We start from the raw sequence: 17,688 nt of genomic DNA on the forward strand, positions 1-17,688 counted from the left end.
CGAGCACGTGTGCGTGCGTTTAAAGCATCGACAAGAAAGCCCCTTCCTTAACAGCAACGGTGTGTGTAACTTTGGCAGCTCTGGGTCGCAGTTGTGTTGCTCAGTGTTGTTCCCCCATCAAGAATGTGTAAGGTCCTGGTGGTGTCATGATCTCAACATTACACATTATACACATGTGTCCAAGTGCCACTCTGTACACCGCAATATGTACAGTTACACACAAACTCTATTTTTGAAATAAAGACCTAAAAATATACTTCTCAGAACAAGAACTGTGAACAAATTTTCTTCACCTCCATGGGGTGTCTCCATGTTTCTTGTTTCTCCACAGGCTCTAGCTCGGGGGTTCTTAGACGAGGAAGCAGAGGTCTCTGGAGAAGATGCGGACTGTGTCTCATCAGATGAGGGTGATGACTCTGAGAACGAGAAGGATTCCTCACTGCTTGATTTTGTAAATGACCGGACCCAGCTTTCACAGGCTATAAATGGTAAATGCTGTCATGACACTCGGCAATTTGAGTGTGTCTATTTTCATCTTTATTGAAAGATGGCCATCATAAACTTGGGTTTATAGGGATTAAATTCAGTATGTACAAAGCCTTCATTTGTTCACTTTTATTTAAATTCTGAGATACCTGTTTTTAGAGCTACTGGTTTACAGGCTTCTGAGTCCTCACGTTTCTCCAGATTTCCCTTAATGACTCAAGTATCAGACGTTCATTTAACCAGGGTTCAGTGTCTACCTTAAACTACCTTCTGAAAGTGAAGAACAGGACCACAACTTTGTATTCAAAACAAAAGACTTCACAACAATACCCGACTTACAGAAGTACTTAAATAAAAAAAAATCTCAAATAGCAAGTGAAGAAGTACGGCTGACCAGCTAGGAGAATGTACTGAAAAGCTTCTATGACACAAGAAGGTTGATAATTTCTAGTTAAGGAGAAAGTGGGAGACACGAGCGTTTATGTTGACACCGTTTTTAAAAACTGTAGTAGTAAAAGGTAGTTAAACAATACATGAAAATAAGAATTTTTCTGTAATTTTAAAAAGCTTTGAGATCTTCTTTGAAAGGTGCTGAGCCTAAGTAGAGATAGGTGTCTCTCCTCTTTGTTCTAAGCATTTCATGAGCTCAGTTGTGTAGCAAAAGTCCATCTGTCACTCTGCTCCTGCTGAGAATCCTGTCAGTGCTAGCCAGAATCTCACCATTGTCTCTCCTCAGTCCTGTTCTCCTGGGAGCCTCTGTTACTCTGAGCTGCTGTGCAGCCCTCCAGCTGCCTTCCTGCTGTAAGGGAATTGTACTAACAACACCAGATTGGAACCTAACTGGTGTCCGCGTTGCCTGCTTCCCTTCTACATTGAATCCTTGTACAAGTCCTTGTATAGTCTAGGAGAGCTGCTGCCTGAGGGACTTTGAATTTGCTGTTACCTTAACAGATTTTATTGAAATCTGCAAAAGCCACGTGCATGACTGAGCATGGAGGACACTAAGCCTTATTCCAGATTCTATGAAAAAATGTGGAGAACTGTGTCCAAAAGCACATTTTTTTCTTTAATCTCTTGGTCCCTGGGAAACTTTGCTGCTTTAAGTTACACTGGACTGCAGAGACAGAGTCAATAACACTGACCTGATAAGGCTGGACTATTGATGAGCCAATCAGAACATTTCTCGCTTCATGGGTAGGCAGTCTGACTCGTTTGCTCTGAGTGTTCTGTGCATGCTCAAACGTTATTTGACCAGTTGTTTTCTGAAAGCAGATCTCCCATATTGGATAAGTTTAGTAAGGTTAGTGTTTTCCTCAATTGGTTTGATTAATCCACATTGCCCAATGTTTTTCTTCACCCAACCAGACAGTGATTTCGAGGGTAAAACTTTTGACATCCTCATTATTGTTCTTTTGAGAGTTTTTAAAAAAAATGTTTTTTTTTAAGATAGGCTCTCACTACATAGTTCTGGCTTGCCTGAACCCACTATGTAGAGCAAGCTGACCTCAAACTCACGAGATCTGCCTGCCTCTGCCTCCTGATTGTAGGATTAAAAGCATGCACCATCGCACCTGGTCTTTGACAACATTTTAAATAATTGTTTTTAGAATTCTCTCTCTCACTCTTTGTCTCCCTCATTCTCTTTCTCTTTCTCTTTCTCTCTCATCAGTTTCTTTTAAAATTTAATTGTTCATAAAAACATTTTATCCTAGAAATTATAGGAGGATCCTTTAGTTCTTTGTTGGTGTGTTGCAACAGGATTTCGCTCTGTGGCCCAGGCAGTCTTCAGGCTTGCTAAGATCCAAGGTGCCGTGTAACCATAGATTCTCTTGCCTCGATTTCTGGAATACTGAGATGTATTTGGGTTTTGAGTGAGATCTTACCATGTTGCCCAAACTGATCTATACATACAAATATACATCTGTGTGTGTGTGTGTGTGTGTGTGTGTGTGTGTGTGTGTGTGTGTGTGTGCACATGCTTGTGCATGTGTATCTTCTCTATAAACCTTGGCTTAATGTTGAGCCAAGTAAATTTGGAGTAGTCAGAGTTAAATGAAAATTTTCATGGAACGGATATTGCTACTTCATTTTAATTCTTAATTCTAATTCATTAATTCTTATCTTTACAGATTCTGAAATGAGAGCTATTTACATGAAATCTGTGCGTAGTCCATTGGTGAGCACTAAGTACAAAATGGTCCGTGAGAAACATAACAGCATGAACATTTTCTCACAGGTACGTACCTTAAAAATAATAGTGGAGGGTTGGGGATTTAGCTCAGTGGTAGAGCGCTTGCCTAGCAAGCACAAGGCCCTGGGTTCAGTCCCCAGCTCTGAAAAATAGAAAAGAAAAAAAAAATAATAGTGGAGATTCACTTGACTGCAATTTGAAATACAGTCCAATTAATAAAGCTTCTATTTCATTTCTGAATTTAGGAAGTTGAAGCTAGCTACTTTACGTGAATTTTTATCCATCTAGGAGAATTAGTTTAAAGAAAATGAATAGCATTTGATCAGTTAAATTTTTTGTATGTCATACTTCTCTTAAAATGTTTTCCTTTTTCATAAAAATGTTCCTAGAGATTACAGGTGGATCTTTTTTTCCCCCTGTATTGGTGATTTGTGATAGGATTTTACTGTGTAGCCAAACTTGCCAAGTATCCAAGCTGCCACATGTAAGCAGAGCTTCCCCGCCTCCTCTGGGTGCTGTGGGTTTTGGATGAGACATTACTGTGCTGCTCTGTTTTCTTACCAATCGCAGTCCTGGGGATCAAACCCAAGGACTTGCTGCACACTGGACCCTTGCTGGACCTCCACCCTGTTACCCACGTACATGCACTGGTCCCGAACTCAACGTCCCTCTGCCTTGAGTCTTCCGAGTGGCTGGGATTACAGGCACACAGCAGCGTGCATGGATAGGATAGCTGTCATATGTAGGCCATATTTTCTCTCTCCATAAACTGCCATGGATACCTGCTGGGTAATAAAGGTATTCACATCTCTCGTTCTAAAGCACTTGGCACAAGTTTTTATGATTCACTTGTCTGGCTGCCTGCAGCTCACTGTAAATATCTAGAAGGAAAGATGTTGCTTATTTGTTTATTTATTTATTAATCTCTCAAGTTCCCATTTTTTTCATAATGAATGAACTTGGTAGATCTTCATTTAATGGAATAAGAATTAGTGCCTCAAAGAATGTAAATTCAGATTAATTATAAATTTAAATATTTCTGCCTGGCTTTCTTACAGATTCCTGAGCAAGATGAAAACTATTTAGAGGACAGTTTTTGTGTTGCTGAAGAAGAGTCTTGCCGAAGCCAATCAAGTGAAGAAGAAATTTTTGTTGACTTTAACTTAACTAAAGATTCCTTCACAGATGAGGATATAAGGTATAAAACTCGGCATGCAGTAAAGCTCAAACAAATGAACAAGAAACAAAACTGTACACGGTCAAGAAAGAAACTGTCTAGAATTATCTTACCAGACAGTGATTCAAGTGAGGAAGAAAACACTGCGAATGGCAGAGAAGATCCCAGTGCTGGTGGCCATGCTGCTGACAAGCACACACAGCAGGGCCAGCTCTGGGCTTCAGGGCCATCTGGGTCAGTGCAGCCCAAGGTCCTTTGTAATCCAGCAGGGAATCAGTCATCAGGGCAGAGACTACAGGTACTACCAAACATAATGGATGCCGTTCCTGGAGCCTTGAATGTGAGGGCTCAGAGCCATAATCAAACCAAATCTACGTCACCACCATGTGCTAGCGTTGAGTCAAGGAAGGAGTGTGGGAACCGTCCAGTTCAGTTGAAGGTATGTAAGAAAAGGAAGAAAGGTGCCATTGTTGATTTATTTAAAAAGGTTGATTTGGGGTGTGTGTGTGTGTGTGTGTGTTGAATTTTATACTAAATGACTCAGTCAAAGAAAAAATAGTGTTTTGTATGTAGCAGGGTCTCAGGTAGCCCAGATCAAGCTCACACTTGAACCTGGGCAGGCTGACTGGCAACCTCAGTGAGCAGTGCTGTCATATAAAATATGACAGTGATAGAACAGGACGTGAAGTCTTTCTGGGTTGTGAAAGTTAACAGACATGCTTCTGTTCACAAATGTGCATAGACCACACATGCATACTATGTACATAACGTTCTCATGCACGAAAATTCCTAACCTGCTGAATTGATTGCAAATAAGTGCCGATGTTTGTTAATTTGTCTAACCTAGGATCCTGCCATGTAGCTCAGGCTTGCCCCAAACTCATTAGCTAGGTTGGCCTTCAGCTTCCTACTTCAGCCTCCACAGTGCTAGGATTAGAGGTGGATGCCATGATACCTGGCTCTGAGATGCCAATATTTTGTGAAGGATTTTGCGTTTGGATTCATAAATGATACTGGTTGTGGTTGTCTTTGAGTCTTCATCTAACTCCATAGATGTTGATATTGAAGAACAAATTAAAAAACACTCTCCTCAATTTTTCAAGCAAAGTTCTCTGAGTACCAGCCTTACTTCTTGTATAAATGAAGCCATCTGCTCCTAGGCTTGGTAGGAGGGTTTGGTCAGTTATCACAATTCTTATCTTTATAGGTCCCGTCAGATTTTCTGTTTATTCTTCAGTCAGTTCCACTAACTTAGGTGTTTCTAGAAACTCACGCACACCATTAAGGTTGTCCAGTTCGTTGGCTATAGACGATGACCATTAAATTTTTTTTATAATCATTTTAGGTCTGTAAAGTTCGGGATTTTCCTAGCGTGTATTAGTTGGACAGAACAAGTCCTGACATTTTCATCCTTGTCTGTTGTACTCTGATATTATCATAGTCACTCCCCATAGACTGCCGTCTCCCTTCGCTCCTCCGGTCCCCTTTTCTTACCCTCTGCTTTTTTGTCATTCATAGGCTTCATTATGGTCTCTTAGGGAGCAGGGGTGAGAGATTATTTACAAGGGCACAGGCATCTTAAGCGTGGCTACACTCCAGAAAATGTCTCTCCCACGGCACTCATTAACTGCCTTTAGATCCTCAGGTTGGGCTGGGGCCTTGTGAGCCCATCCTGCATTGGTCCCTCCTATATTGCTAATTTTAGTAATTTCAAACTTTTTACATCTATTGTGATTTTGGTTTTATTTGGGTTTTTTGTTTGTTTGTTTGTTTGTTTGTTTGTTTCCTTTTGCTTAATAGTGAAATTTGTGCAAGAAAAATGGTTTCAATGCTATGTTCTACTTGCAGGATTAAATGATTATCTAGACATGGTGGAAGTCCCAGCATCTTGCTTGTTGTGTGTTAGGCAAAGATAGTCTCTAACATTTCAGTAGACCGAAAAGCAGCTGTTTCCTCCAAGTCGCTCTGCTTCTGCTCCCTGACTCTGGAGTAGTTTCTGGGCCATTTCAGTGGGAACTTTTGGAATTCCAAGGCTGCTTCAGTGGTCCCATTGTTAACATCAGTGGGGCGGTTAGTGATTGGTGGAGGTGGCCCAGCAGGTAACAGTACTTTATCGCACAAACTCCCTGGGGCCCACATAAAAAGCCGATGCTGTAGCGGCATCCCTACTGCCAGAGCTGGGAGAGTCACCCCACAGATCATGGTCAGCTAGGCTGGAGTGCGCAGCATGGTAAAAACAGCCAGAGAGACCGTTTCACCCTGCTAGGACAGCTGCCCTCTGACCCACACCACGAGCGGCATGAGCTCTCTGCACTCACATACACAATGATTATACACACCCTCAGTAGGAAACAGTGCCGTTACTGAATAAATTTATGAGTTTTTAAATATGGCACTTCTTTTCACTTACAGAACTCCTAATTATTTACAAATGATTGATTGCTGTGTACTGCATTTGTGATGGATTGTTTTAAATTAAGCCCCATTATTATGTGACCTCTTTACACAGTCCCATATGAAAATGTATAAAATAAATTCAAAGTTTGCCTCTGTTTTTATACCCTTTATTCTTATACAAAGGACGTAATTTAAAATAGATGTGCATTGGTATTTCCACTTTGTGAAATACATAGGAAGATACATTTACACTTGTAATCGTAGTTCAGTGCACACTTTCTCTACTTGTTTTTCATTTAAATATCCATCCCAGGGTTTATACAACAGTAGAGATGTTACTTTTCTCTATAATCCTTATGGTATGGTTGTAGCATTTTTTTTCAACCATTCAGTATTGATGTGTATCTGGCATGTTCCGAATCTTTCACTCTGCTTGTGTATATTGTCTCTGATCAAACCTGTGCGTTATCCATCTCCAGCCTTTGATGTTTTCAGACAAGTTCTTTTGTTTAGTTTTGGGTTGGGTTTTCATGTGTTTGTTTGTTTTGTTTGTTTGAGATAGCTTTTCATCCTCTAGCCCAGGCTGACCTCAATCGTGCTGTCCTTCTGCCTCAGGGGGTTAAGTTGTAGAATTATTGGAACTTTCCACCATGCCCAATCTCTCTTTTCCTTTAATTCTCGTGTTTGTTTTGTTTCTCTGTGTAGCCCTGGCCGTCCTGGAAGAAAATTCTGTAGATGAAGGTGCTGTTGAACTCAGAAATCCACCTGCCTTTGCCTCCTGAGTACCGGGATTAAAGTCGGGGGCCACCACTACCTGACTTTTCTAACTTCCATGGGGTTTTGCAGGGTTTTTTGTTTGTTTGTTTTTTCTACAAACAATTTAGAATTCCTGATTGTTTAAACTACATCAACAGGATATAACCTATCTAGTAAGAAAAGGTGTTAACATAAAGTTCCAAGGTGGCATCTTTATGGGTGTCATAGCAAATCACATACGACCATTTGCATTTCTGTTGGGAGAACGCTTGTAGTTATTATTGGCCAACTGGGTAGGCACTGTGTACTCCTTGGCTTCACTGTCACTGGGCTAAAGGGTCAGATTTTAAGAAGATCCTCTGTCTCCACCAACTAGTTTTTGCTTTCTGCTTTCATGTAGTAGAATTATTTTTATACCAAATGTTTGATTTATCTTTTTAAGACTTTCTTTTATTTACATAAATACACTGTAGAAGTCTTCAGACACACCACGAGAGGGCATCGGATCCCATTACAGATGGTTGTCAACCACCATGTGGTTGCTGGGAATTGAACTCAGGACCTCTGGAAGAGCAGTCAGTGCTCTTAACCGCTGAGCCATCTCTCCAGCCCATTGATTTTTTTTTTTAACGTTGTTTTTTTAAAAAGCCAAGGTCTGAGTGTGCATATCTATCATCTCTACATAAAGAATTCATTGTGAACTCAGATTTGGTTGGGCTCAGTTCATTTCCAGGGCTCTTATTTTGTTTCTGACCTCTGTGCATGTCAGCTAGCCATGGATCTGTTGTTTTCTTTACAGTGCTGGGCTTGATCCTTGGAGCCTGCATATAGACGTGTTCTCACACTGCGTTACATCTTCAGCTCTGACTTTCTTTAAGTGTTACTGAGAAACTGGAGATGATTTAGCAGTTAAGAGCATTTGTTTTCTTTAAGAAAACCTAGGTTTGGTTCCCAGTACCGATTTTCCATAGTTCCTAAAACTCCTGTAACTTCAATTTGAGGGGTTCATGCACATTTTTCTTTTGAGGGTCTCTTCGGTCACCTCCACACATGTGATGTACATCATACACTCAGGCACATATACATGCACATAAGCAGTACTGGGGTTGGGTGAGACAGCCCCATGGGTGAAAGCATTTGCCACGCAAGCCTGTTGAGTTTGAGCTTTGGTTCCTTTGGAGAGGTTGTTGTAAAGAATCGATTCCAAATTATCCTGTGATTGAAACATGTGCATGAGGGCAGGCACCCATGCATACATCATGTAATAATAGAACTTGTAAAACTAGATTAAAAGCATTACTGGGCTTTAAACACAGCTCAGTGGGACAGTATTGCCTAGCATGTGCAAGTTCCTAGCTGCAGCCCTACTATCACCTTTCTATCCCTGCCCATCCCGCAAAAAAGAAGAAAAGAAAAAAAATGTTGCTTAAGGGTTAGAGATGTAGCTTAATGGTAGAACACTTGTTTAGCCTGCACGAAGCCCTGGGTTCACGATTACAGATCAGAGAAACCCAAACACAACTAAGGTTTGTTTTCAGCTAGAAAAAGTTTCCGATTATCTAATCTCACAATTTTTCAATAATATTTTGTCTCGAGACCTTATTCCTAAAGTGCATTTCAGTCTGCTTTCCTGTTAGCAAGACATTCTTTTCTCTAGCTTAAAAAATATGTGTCCCCTGTGAAAATTTGTTTTCTCCCGTTTGATTCTAGACTGCACTGTATTTGATGACTTTCTGTTCTATTGATTGCTGTCAGCTGGCTTTGCAGTGACTTGGTAGAGTGGTGGCTTGTTTTATCTAGTCACTTCGCTATGGTAAAGTTTAAGTGCTGAAATTCTTCAGTAGGGCGAGGCAGCATCACGGGCGACCTTCACACACTGATGCACATTCAGCTGGCCTCTGACCAGGGCTTCCCCTCTTCAGGTTGGTGATCAGGACACTTCAGCAGCACCCTGCTCTGCTTCACTGCTACCTGATGCTGAGGTACTCATAGCCCCTAGACATCCGCGAGAAGGAAACAGGGCCTGCATTCTTGTAGACAGTCGAGAAATCACTACCGGTTTGGAAGTCATTTCTTCGCTACGAACAGTTCACGGGTTACAAGTGGAGATTTGTCCTCTTAATGGCTGTGACTACATCGTAAGCAACCGAATGGTAGTAGAAAGGAAGTCTCAGTCTGAAATGTTAAGTAATACTGCTAAGAACAAGTTCATCGAGCAGATTCAGCGCCTGCAGAGCATGTTTCAAAGAATATGTGTGATTGTGGAAAAAGACAGAGAAAAAGCAGGTTTGTATTTTCAAATGTTTGTAAGACTATTAACAAAATTAACTATTGCTTAGTTCATTCTCCTGTTGTCGGAGTGTGTCATTTCATACTTGGTACCACTATGTTTTCGTTGGTCATTGTATTTCAATGAGGCTCATTAAGACTGAACAATAAGAAACCAAAGGAGAAGGCCAAAAGATGAATTCCCTAAACAGTACAACCATGGGAAGAAAGAGGACGCAGGTGCTTAGGATCAGGTCGTGTGGGGTTGGTGGGAAGAGCTGAGTAATTCTGGGCTGAACAACTTCTTTGTTACAGGGCAGTAAGTGTTTGCTGAAACCGTGAGTATAAGTGATGGTGTACTTGAGGGGGAGAGGGGTTCATTCTAAACATGAAAAGATGGATTTACACAAGTCACTTACCAATGCGGGATTGGAATTATAGCTAAGGACTTCTCTAGTAGTAACTGAATCGGAGGATCCGATGAGAGCAGAGAAAAGATCCTGGGATGGGGAGCAGGCAGGTGCACTGATTTCTGCTCTCTCCAGCTCCGTCGGTCATTGACAAACCATTGACTGAATAGCAAGTGTTTAGTGTTGAGATGCTTACGTGCCCTGCTCATCTCAGGGTGTCAGAAGGGTGAGATAAAACCTTGTGATGAAAGCCATTATGGAAATTTGGGAACCTTAAATAAAGGGAAATAGTGGTTTGTGGCAATCGGACAGCATTTCCTTCCTCATGCTGTATGCCTTGGAGAAGCCACTTCATATTTCAGAGCTCGGCTCCTTTTGTCTCAAGCGGTGAAGAAAACCGCTTAAGACAAAGTGGACAGTGATATGGTAGAAATGCTGGAAAAATAACTTTCTGACAAGCTTAATGAAAGGCAACATTAGAAGGCCATTCGGGTATTTTTTTTTTCAATCACTGGACTAAGCAGTCAATTTTATATCAACTAATTCAATATTTAATGATCTTTATGTAAGTTAATTTCAGATCAAATATTGGAGAATCAATTTAAAGCTTAATTATAGTTTCTCATCAGTAAAAGGCACCACTCACTAACTCAGGGATGAGAGGCTAGAATTCTATAATAAAGTATATCAACTGTTCTTCCTGATTTTATCACTCAACTTTTCATTTTCCCTGAATATGAAAATTTCAGGAGACATATCAAAAATGTTTAGAAGAACAAAGTGCTATGACAGTTTGCTGACTGCCTTAGTTGGTGCTGGAATCCGAATCCTTTTCAGCTCTGGACAAGAAGAAACTGCAGGTTTAATAAAGGAGCTGTCGTTGGTGGAACAAAGAAAGAATGCCGGGATTCATATTCCAGCAGTGCTAGACACTGGTACATGTGAGGCACTCCAGTTCTACTTAAGTATTCCCGGTGTAAGTTATGTGACTGCCTTAAATATGTGTCACCAGTTTTCATCTGTGAAAAAGATGGTGAACAGGTATGTCTACTTTACTAGTATTTTTAAATGGTTGCTATTTCTTAAATTGTATTAGTGTGTGCGTGCACGTGTGCATGTGCATGCGTGTGGATGTGCATGCGTGCACGCATCCCCCTGCCTACCACACTGTTCACATCAGTCACAGAACCGGTTTTTTTGCCAGTTCTCTCCTACCATGTGAAGTCTGAGGGACCACATCCAAGTGATGATGCCCAGCAGCAGACACATTTACCCATCTTGATGGTTTGGAAAAAAGCCTTTATGACTAATTTCTCCTTTCTTTATGCTTATCCAGAGTTGTTAAGAATGATATCTTGGAATTCCCACTGGTTCCTTAGTATTTTTTACATCACCCCTCCCCTGCCTCCTAGCCTTTCCCAGCTACCTTCCCTCAAGCCTATCCCATGCCCTTCCCAAGCTGATAGCCTCCTTTTATTATTGTTACACAAGTATTTTGTATGCACAAATATAGGAAGAGACAACCCGCTGAGCGGTTTTTGTGTGTATACAGTTTCAAGGCTGACCGTTCTGCACTGGACAAGTGAGGGGGCTGGTCCCTAGTGAAGGTAAATTCTTTCTCCCAGGAGTCATTATTTGCCTGTAGTTCTTCATGAATGGGACCCTGGGAAAAATTTCCCCTTGTACATTAGCATGTCCATTGATGCCGCCTTGTTAAGCCTTGCTTATGCAGTGGTTTCTGTCTTCTTTAAGCTTGTGCTGTTCCAACTCCTCTCATTGTCTTTTTGCCTGTCCTGATGCTATTAGACTTCTCATGGAGCTTGTTTTTCATTTCCAGTCTTTCAGGTTGGTTTGTCTTCACTATTTTTGTTATTGTTTTTCTTGACTTCTTTAGTATTTTGCATTACCTTATCTCATTCAGCTTATTTATGTTCCAAGTAAGTTTATTCTTTGAATATGTTCACAGTCATTCTTTTGAGTTCTCTCTGGGATCTCATCTAACACACGCTCACAAGATGCCATGATTGTCCATCTAGTAATTCCTGGAGTTGTCTTGGTGTGTGTTTATTCCATGTGTATGCATCTGTTATTCTTTCCTTGGTTTTATCATATATACTATGTCTATGTAATGACTGTAAAATCTTGTCTTAAGATTAAAAATCTTGGTGTTGGGGATTTAGCTCAGTGGTAGAGCGCTTGCCTAGCAAGCGCAAGGCCCTGGGTTCGGTCCCCAGCTCCGAAAAAAAAGAAAAAAGAAAAAAAAAAGATTAAAAATCTTATATCTCATTTCTCTTGTTACTAGTAAAGTTGGTTGTTTCTGTTTTTAATTAAAATATAATTGTATCATTTCCTCCCTTTCCTTCCTGCCCCTGTCATGTCATTTTGTACCTCCCACTTTCATATTGATGGCCTCTATGATGTTGCACACATGCACAAAACTATATAAATACAACCTTCTGAGTCTGTACTACTTATGAATATGACTTCAGGGCTGACCACTTAAATCAACTAATTGGGGCCCATCCCTGGAAAAGAACAATTGTCCCTTTCTCTGGAATCATTAATTGCCTATAGTTCATTGTCGGTGCGTAGGGCCCTGAAAGACTTTCCTCCTCCCATGTTAGTATGCCTGTTGGTATTTACTTCTTTGGGTACTGTTTAAGTAGCAAGGGGGATAGCTACCCTGTTGTTTCTAGGAGACAGAGTCTCAAAGATTTCCTGCTCCTCTGCCTCTTGCTATCCTCTCACCACTTCTCCTCCAAGCCTTTCATGCAGGAGGCTGTAGACGTATCCATGAGTCTGAGCACCTTAAAATCAGCTGACCTCTGCAGTTTGACCAGTTGTGGCTTTCTGACCTCTGTCTGCTGCAAAGAGCTTTAAATTATATCTATTGGAGTCCACAGGCATCATATCTAGGTAGAGAGCTACTGTCTGGTACAATGATGTTTGATCTAGGAGAGGAGCTTTTGGATCAGATCCTACTTGAATCTTCTGAGGTCTGGGTCCTACATGTGTGGAATCTTCAGCATCAGGGGCTTACCTTAAACCTCTGAGAGGCAACCGTAGTCACATCAATAGCCTCTATTGTTATAAGAGTGAGTCTCTTGTCTTCCCCTAACTACTCAAAAGGAGGTTTCTCATGCCTGCTACTAGGGTTCTTTTAGTCTATGGCTCTTGTGAGAAGCATTGTCTATATACACATACTATACGTCTTGTCATCTTAGATAAATATAATACAGAATAATTCTAAAAGGCTTTTAGCAAGCATCATTCAATTTAGTTTCCCTTTTCCCCATGTGGTTCTAAGTTTTGTCAAGTGGACAGCAAAAACAACTTACACACTTTGTCAGAAGTGTCAACCCCCAGTCACAAAGGACTTTTCCCACCTTTTAAAGGTCTTCTTTTTTTTTTTTTTTCAAAATAAGAAAATCTTACTAATTTTATTTTTTTTTTTTTATTAACTTGAGTATTTCTTATATACATTTCGAGTGTTATTCCCTTTCCCGGTTGGTTTCCGGGCAAACATCCCCCTCCCCCCTCCCCTTCCTTATGGGTATTCCCCTCCCAACCCTCCCCACATTGCCGCCCTCCCCCCAACAGTCTAGTTCACTGGGGGTTCAGTCTTAGCAGGACCCAGGGCTTCTCCTTCCACTGGTGCTCTTACTAAGGTCCAGTCTTCTAATACTGCCAATCTCAGCTTCAGGGCCCTACATATGAGTAATTTGGGAAAGATTTCCAAGATGTTTACTCCAGTGCAGATCTGAAGTTTTAAGTTTGTGTAGATGACTGTTTGAGACATCATTATGTAGCCTTGGAAGATGTAGACCATGCTTTCTCTAAACTTTGCTTTCCAAATGCTGGGATTGCAGGAGTGTACTACCATGCCCAGTATATTGTTGAAGGCTTAAACAAAGTAAGCTTTCATGCTACTGTCCTAATGCTGTTAACTCACGTGGAGTGGAAGAAGTTTTGAGTGTGTGCTGGTAACTAATGAAGCGCCTCCTACCGGCTGGACGAGTGCTCACCACTGAGTTGCATCTCTATCATGAGCCATGTTAAAAACAGTAATTTCATAAAAGCCAAATTCACTTGGTTTTTTTTGTTTTGTTTTGTTTTGTTTTGTTTTCAGCTCCCCTGAAGAAATCTCCACATGTGCGCAAGTAACTCATCAAAAGGCTGAGGAAATCTATAAATATATTCACTATACATTTGATATGCAAATGTTACCAAATGATCTTACTCAGGAAAGACAGAAATCAGAAACATGCTCGACACTCTGAGTCACTACGAAAGAACTCTCATAATGCTAATATATTTCAATAATCATTGTAGTTTGTGATTACCAGTTTAAAATATGTAAATATTTCATCTCTTAATGATCTTTACATTGTATACTTTTTTATTTATAAACTATATAATTTATTTTTAAAAGGAAATCTTTGATATTCCACAATCATTTTGATTAGACCAAAACAAATTTTTACTGAATAAATCAAGACTGTGTGAAGTGATCAGAGTGGTTTAAGCATCTAAGTAAAGCAAAGAGCTGGGAGGTGTTCAGCTGCCTCATGTGTTGTGCCTTGTGTTGGCTGCACAAGCCTGATGACCTGAGCTCATCCTGTGCTGGCTGGTCTAATGTCAACTTAAGTTATCTGGAAGGAGGGAACCTTGATTGAGAAAAGATCTACTGTAAGTAGTTATTGTTGGGAGTGGACCAAAACCATTACTGGTGGTGCCATCCCTGGGCTGGTGGTCCTGGGTTCTATAAGAAAGCAAGATGAGCAAGTCACGTGAAGCAGGCCAGTAAGCAGTACCCCTCCGTAGCCTCTGCATCAGCTCCTGCCTCCAAGTGCCAGCCCTGCTTGAACTGCTGTGCTGACATCCTCCGGTGAAGAGACTATGATCTGGAAGTATAAGCCAAATAAAACCTCTCCTCCGCAACTTGAGCTTTGGTTATGGTGTTTCAGCACAGCAGTAGAAACCTAAGACAGTTTCCCAACAGCCATGTAAAAGCCAAACACAGTGACAGAATCACAGTGCCAGAGACTTCAGAGAGTTGAGGAGAGCAGGAGCTTGCTAGCCAGTATAGCAAAATTGGTGAGCTCCAGATTCGGTGCAAAACTGTCTCAAAAATAGATGAAAATAACGCCATGTCAATTTCCGGCCGCCACACAAATAATGCTTGCCTCTGTGTTCACATCTACATGCATATACAGAAAAGATGTGTATGCTGATTTTGACGACACATTCCTGAAATACCAGCACATTGTAGGCCAAGGCAGTAGGCACATGATTTTGAGGCTAGCCTTGGCTAAAAACAAGATCCTGTCTCAAAAATGCATAAAAGCAAGATGTATTTTAGAATTTTTCCAAGAATAACAATTTGTGCTGTATGTGAATTATAATATATAACATTTTAAGTGTACGAAGTCTAGGACCTGAAGAGATGGCTCAGAGGTTAAAAGCACACACTGCTCTTGCATGTCCAACACCCCCACCTTAAAACTGCCAGCTTCAGTGTTTCCAATGTCTTTGGCCTTCTTAGGTAGTACACTAGCATTGTACAGGCACACGAACATTAAAATGATTGATTGATAGATAGATGATAGATAGGTTTAAATAATATATACTGAGTAAAAAAATAGATGTGAAACAAATGATCTAATAAAGTCAAATGTTTAATATATTGTTACCACCTAATAAAACCTCTATCCAAGTAGAGTCCAGTATTTAACATGAACTTACGTCATAAGTATCTTAAGATGTGCCTCTGTCTATATGTGCAATATGAGGCTTCTTTCTGTCAGCTCTTCCTGCCTCCAGTCCCAAGAGATGTCCCTCGTCCTAAACTTCAGAACTCATCTATTTCAATTTATTTGTTACTGGGTCATAAAAATGAGGCCTTGAAACTTGCTTGTTCATACACTGGCAAATTTAGAAATACTACCCAGAAACAAACTTCTTTTTTACAAAAGGTACTCCATTCTGAATTTCGGTCATCTGTGGTCACTTTAAAATCTGACCTCCAGCATGCCACTGGTCTCTTAATTGTCTAAACCAGAGGAAATAGCATTCCAACATAATGGCTGGTGTGCAATTAGCAATTCTCAGATCCAAATTCACATATTCTATAGCCATTCAGCTAAAAAAAAAACCAGTGCTAGCTGTAAAGATCTAATGGCTTTATTCTAAAATATTAGCCATCACCCTTAACCACCAGCACAGCATCATGTTACATAGTGACAACTGTTTAAATAACCTTTCTTTTGTTCTACAATTAGCAATAACTGCAGGTTATCTGGGAGAGAGGTAGTATTGGAGATTAAAACTGGCACTTTCTGCATGGTAGACAAGTGTCCTAACAGCTATCTCCTGCCTCCTCCCTCCCTATAGGAACATCATGGCTTTCTATATTTTAAAAACATTTATTCATTTTTTTCTTTGTGTGTGTGTGTATGTGTGTGTGAGAGAGAGAGGGGGGGGAGTCCAGTACCTGTGACAGCCAGCAGAGTACTCACGCTCCTGGAGCTGGAATTACAGGTAATTGTGTTATTACCAAACATAGGTGCTGGGCACCAAATTCATGTCCTTTATAAGAGCAGCAAGTACTCTTAAGTGCTGGGCCATCTCTCCACTCCCTTAATTTTGTTTTTGAGACGGGAACTTAAATTGCCCAGGTTAGCCACAAACTTGGAAGTTCCCCCTGCCTCAATTTCCTGAGTAACTGGTATTAATTACATGACTGAAACACCAAGCCTAGTAACAGGCTTAACTTAAAAGCCTGCTCTACATAGTGCAGCCCAGCTACACAGTAGGACCCTGACTTGGGTAGAAAGACAGAAACAGAGAAATAGGAATGGATGAGTTATGTTTTACTATAGGTTCCAGTGTGTTTTTAGGAAACAAGTTAGAAAGCAGTAGTAAAATTATTTTCAAAAAACCCAAAACAACAACAACAACAAAAAAATCCAAAAACAAATACTTCACAAGTTTACATTTTTATTTGAGCAGTCTAACTGGATGCAAAGTGAAGATGAATACATATTATAGCCAGAGGACAAATAACAGGCCAAACTTTAAAACAATGGCAGAATGAAAGTTACCTTTTAAAGCTGTCAAAAACGGAAAACCTGTTTATTCTGGCATTATAATTCCTTATAATGGTGGATCTATCAACTATATATAACAGGGCTACAGAATATAACAGAACCTGTCCTCTGGTTCCTTTAATTTATAAAATAATAAAGAACAATGAATTAGAGATAGAGACACAAACAGACCAATGTATAGTAAATTTAAGAGAAACTATCAGAAGAAAAAGCATGTAAAACATAAAAACATGTGAAACAGTTTGAATTACATAACTTAGACAGAGAAGGAACTCGGGCTTGTGCATGATGCTAAAAGTTTCCATTCTAGTATCTGCCAATCCACACTCTTAAATCCAGACCCTTACCTCACTTCATTTAAGGGCTTTTAAATTTTTATTTAAAAATGTATTTGAGACATGATTACTAAAATAAACAGTCTTGGATGTTCAAGAGATTGAGCTTTATATACATTAACATTACAAACATACAATTTACAAATGCATACACAGGCAAAATAATCATACTCATTAGCTGTAACAGCATTCTGAGGAATGCTCTTAGGGCGTTTACCTTGCATACAAACATAGGACATCTTTGGGAGACAAATCTGCATTCCCTTACTACAAAGAGAATAGTGAGTCATCAAATGAAAGTATAAGTATATTCTGCTTGATGGTAAAATTCCTGCAAATCCGTTTTACTATCAGTCAGAACTGGAAAAGTAATAATCTTTCTCTTCTTCATCTGATTCTCTATCATCAATGAAATACTTTGCAATATCGGTGTTTTCACCTAAATCTGTAAAGAAAATTTAATGAAAAGGATTAATAATTTCCAGTCATTTTAACAGAATTGAAAACAACTCTAAGCTCATCAAATAGAGATCATGTTATAATGGAATTAAGCTACAAA

The 17,688-nt window shown here is 40.1% G+C and overlaps 2 protein-coding genes across 8 annotated transcripts in view; one reads left to right on the forward strand and one right to left on the reverse strand.

Moving 5' to 3' along the window:
- The window catches only part of Fancm (FA complementation group M), a 53,391-nt gene extending 38,765 nt beyond the window's left edge, over window positions 1-14,626 (forward strand). The window contains exons 18-24 of one of the 5 annotated variants that reach the window (XM_087553216.1): window positions 332-488; window positions 2,616-2,722; window positions 3,736-4,293; window positions 8,930-9,293; window positions 10,435-10,726; window positions 11,199-11,292; window positions 13,815-14,196. In XM_087553216.1, the coding sequence (XP_087409342.1) occupies window positions 332-488; window positions 2,616-2,722; window positions 3,736-4,293; window positions 8,930-9,293; window positions 10,435-10,726; window positions 11,199-11,271 (1,551 nt within the window). In that variant the 3' untranslated portion in view covers window positions 11,272-11,292; window positions 13,815-14,196. 5 annotated transcript variants of the gene reach the window in all.
- A 2,038-nt stretch (window positions 14,627-16,664) lies between these two features.
- The window catches only part of Mis18bp1 (MIS18 binding protein 1), a 48,828-nt gene continuing 47,804 nt past the window's right edge, over window positions 16,665-17,688 (reverse strand). Inside the window, exon 16 of one of the 3 annotated variants that reach the window (XM_087554731.1) lies at window positions 16,665-17,574. In XM_087554731.1, the coding sequence (XP_087410857.1) occupies window positions 17,480-17,574 (95 nt within the window). In that variant the 3' untranslated portion in view covers window positions 16,665-17,479. 3 annotated transcript variants of the gene reach the window in all.

The sequence above is a fragment of the Rattus norvegicus genome, chromosome 6 (assembly GCF_021556685.1).
Source record: "Rattus norvegicus strain SHRSP/BbbUtx chromosome 6, alternate assembly SHRSP_T2T, whole genome shotgun sequence".
Taxonomy (NCBI): domain Eukaryota; kingdom Metazoa; phylum Chordata; class Mammalia; order Rodentia; family Muridae; genus Rattus; species Rattus norvegicus.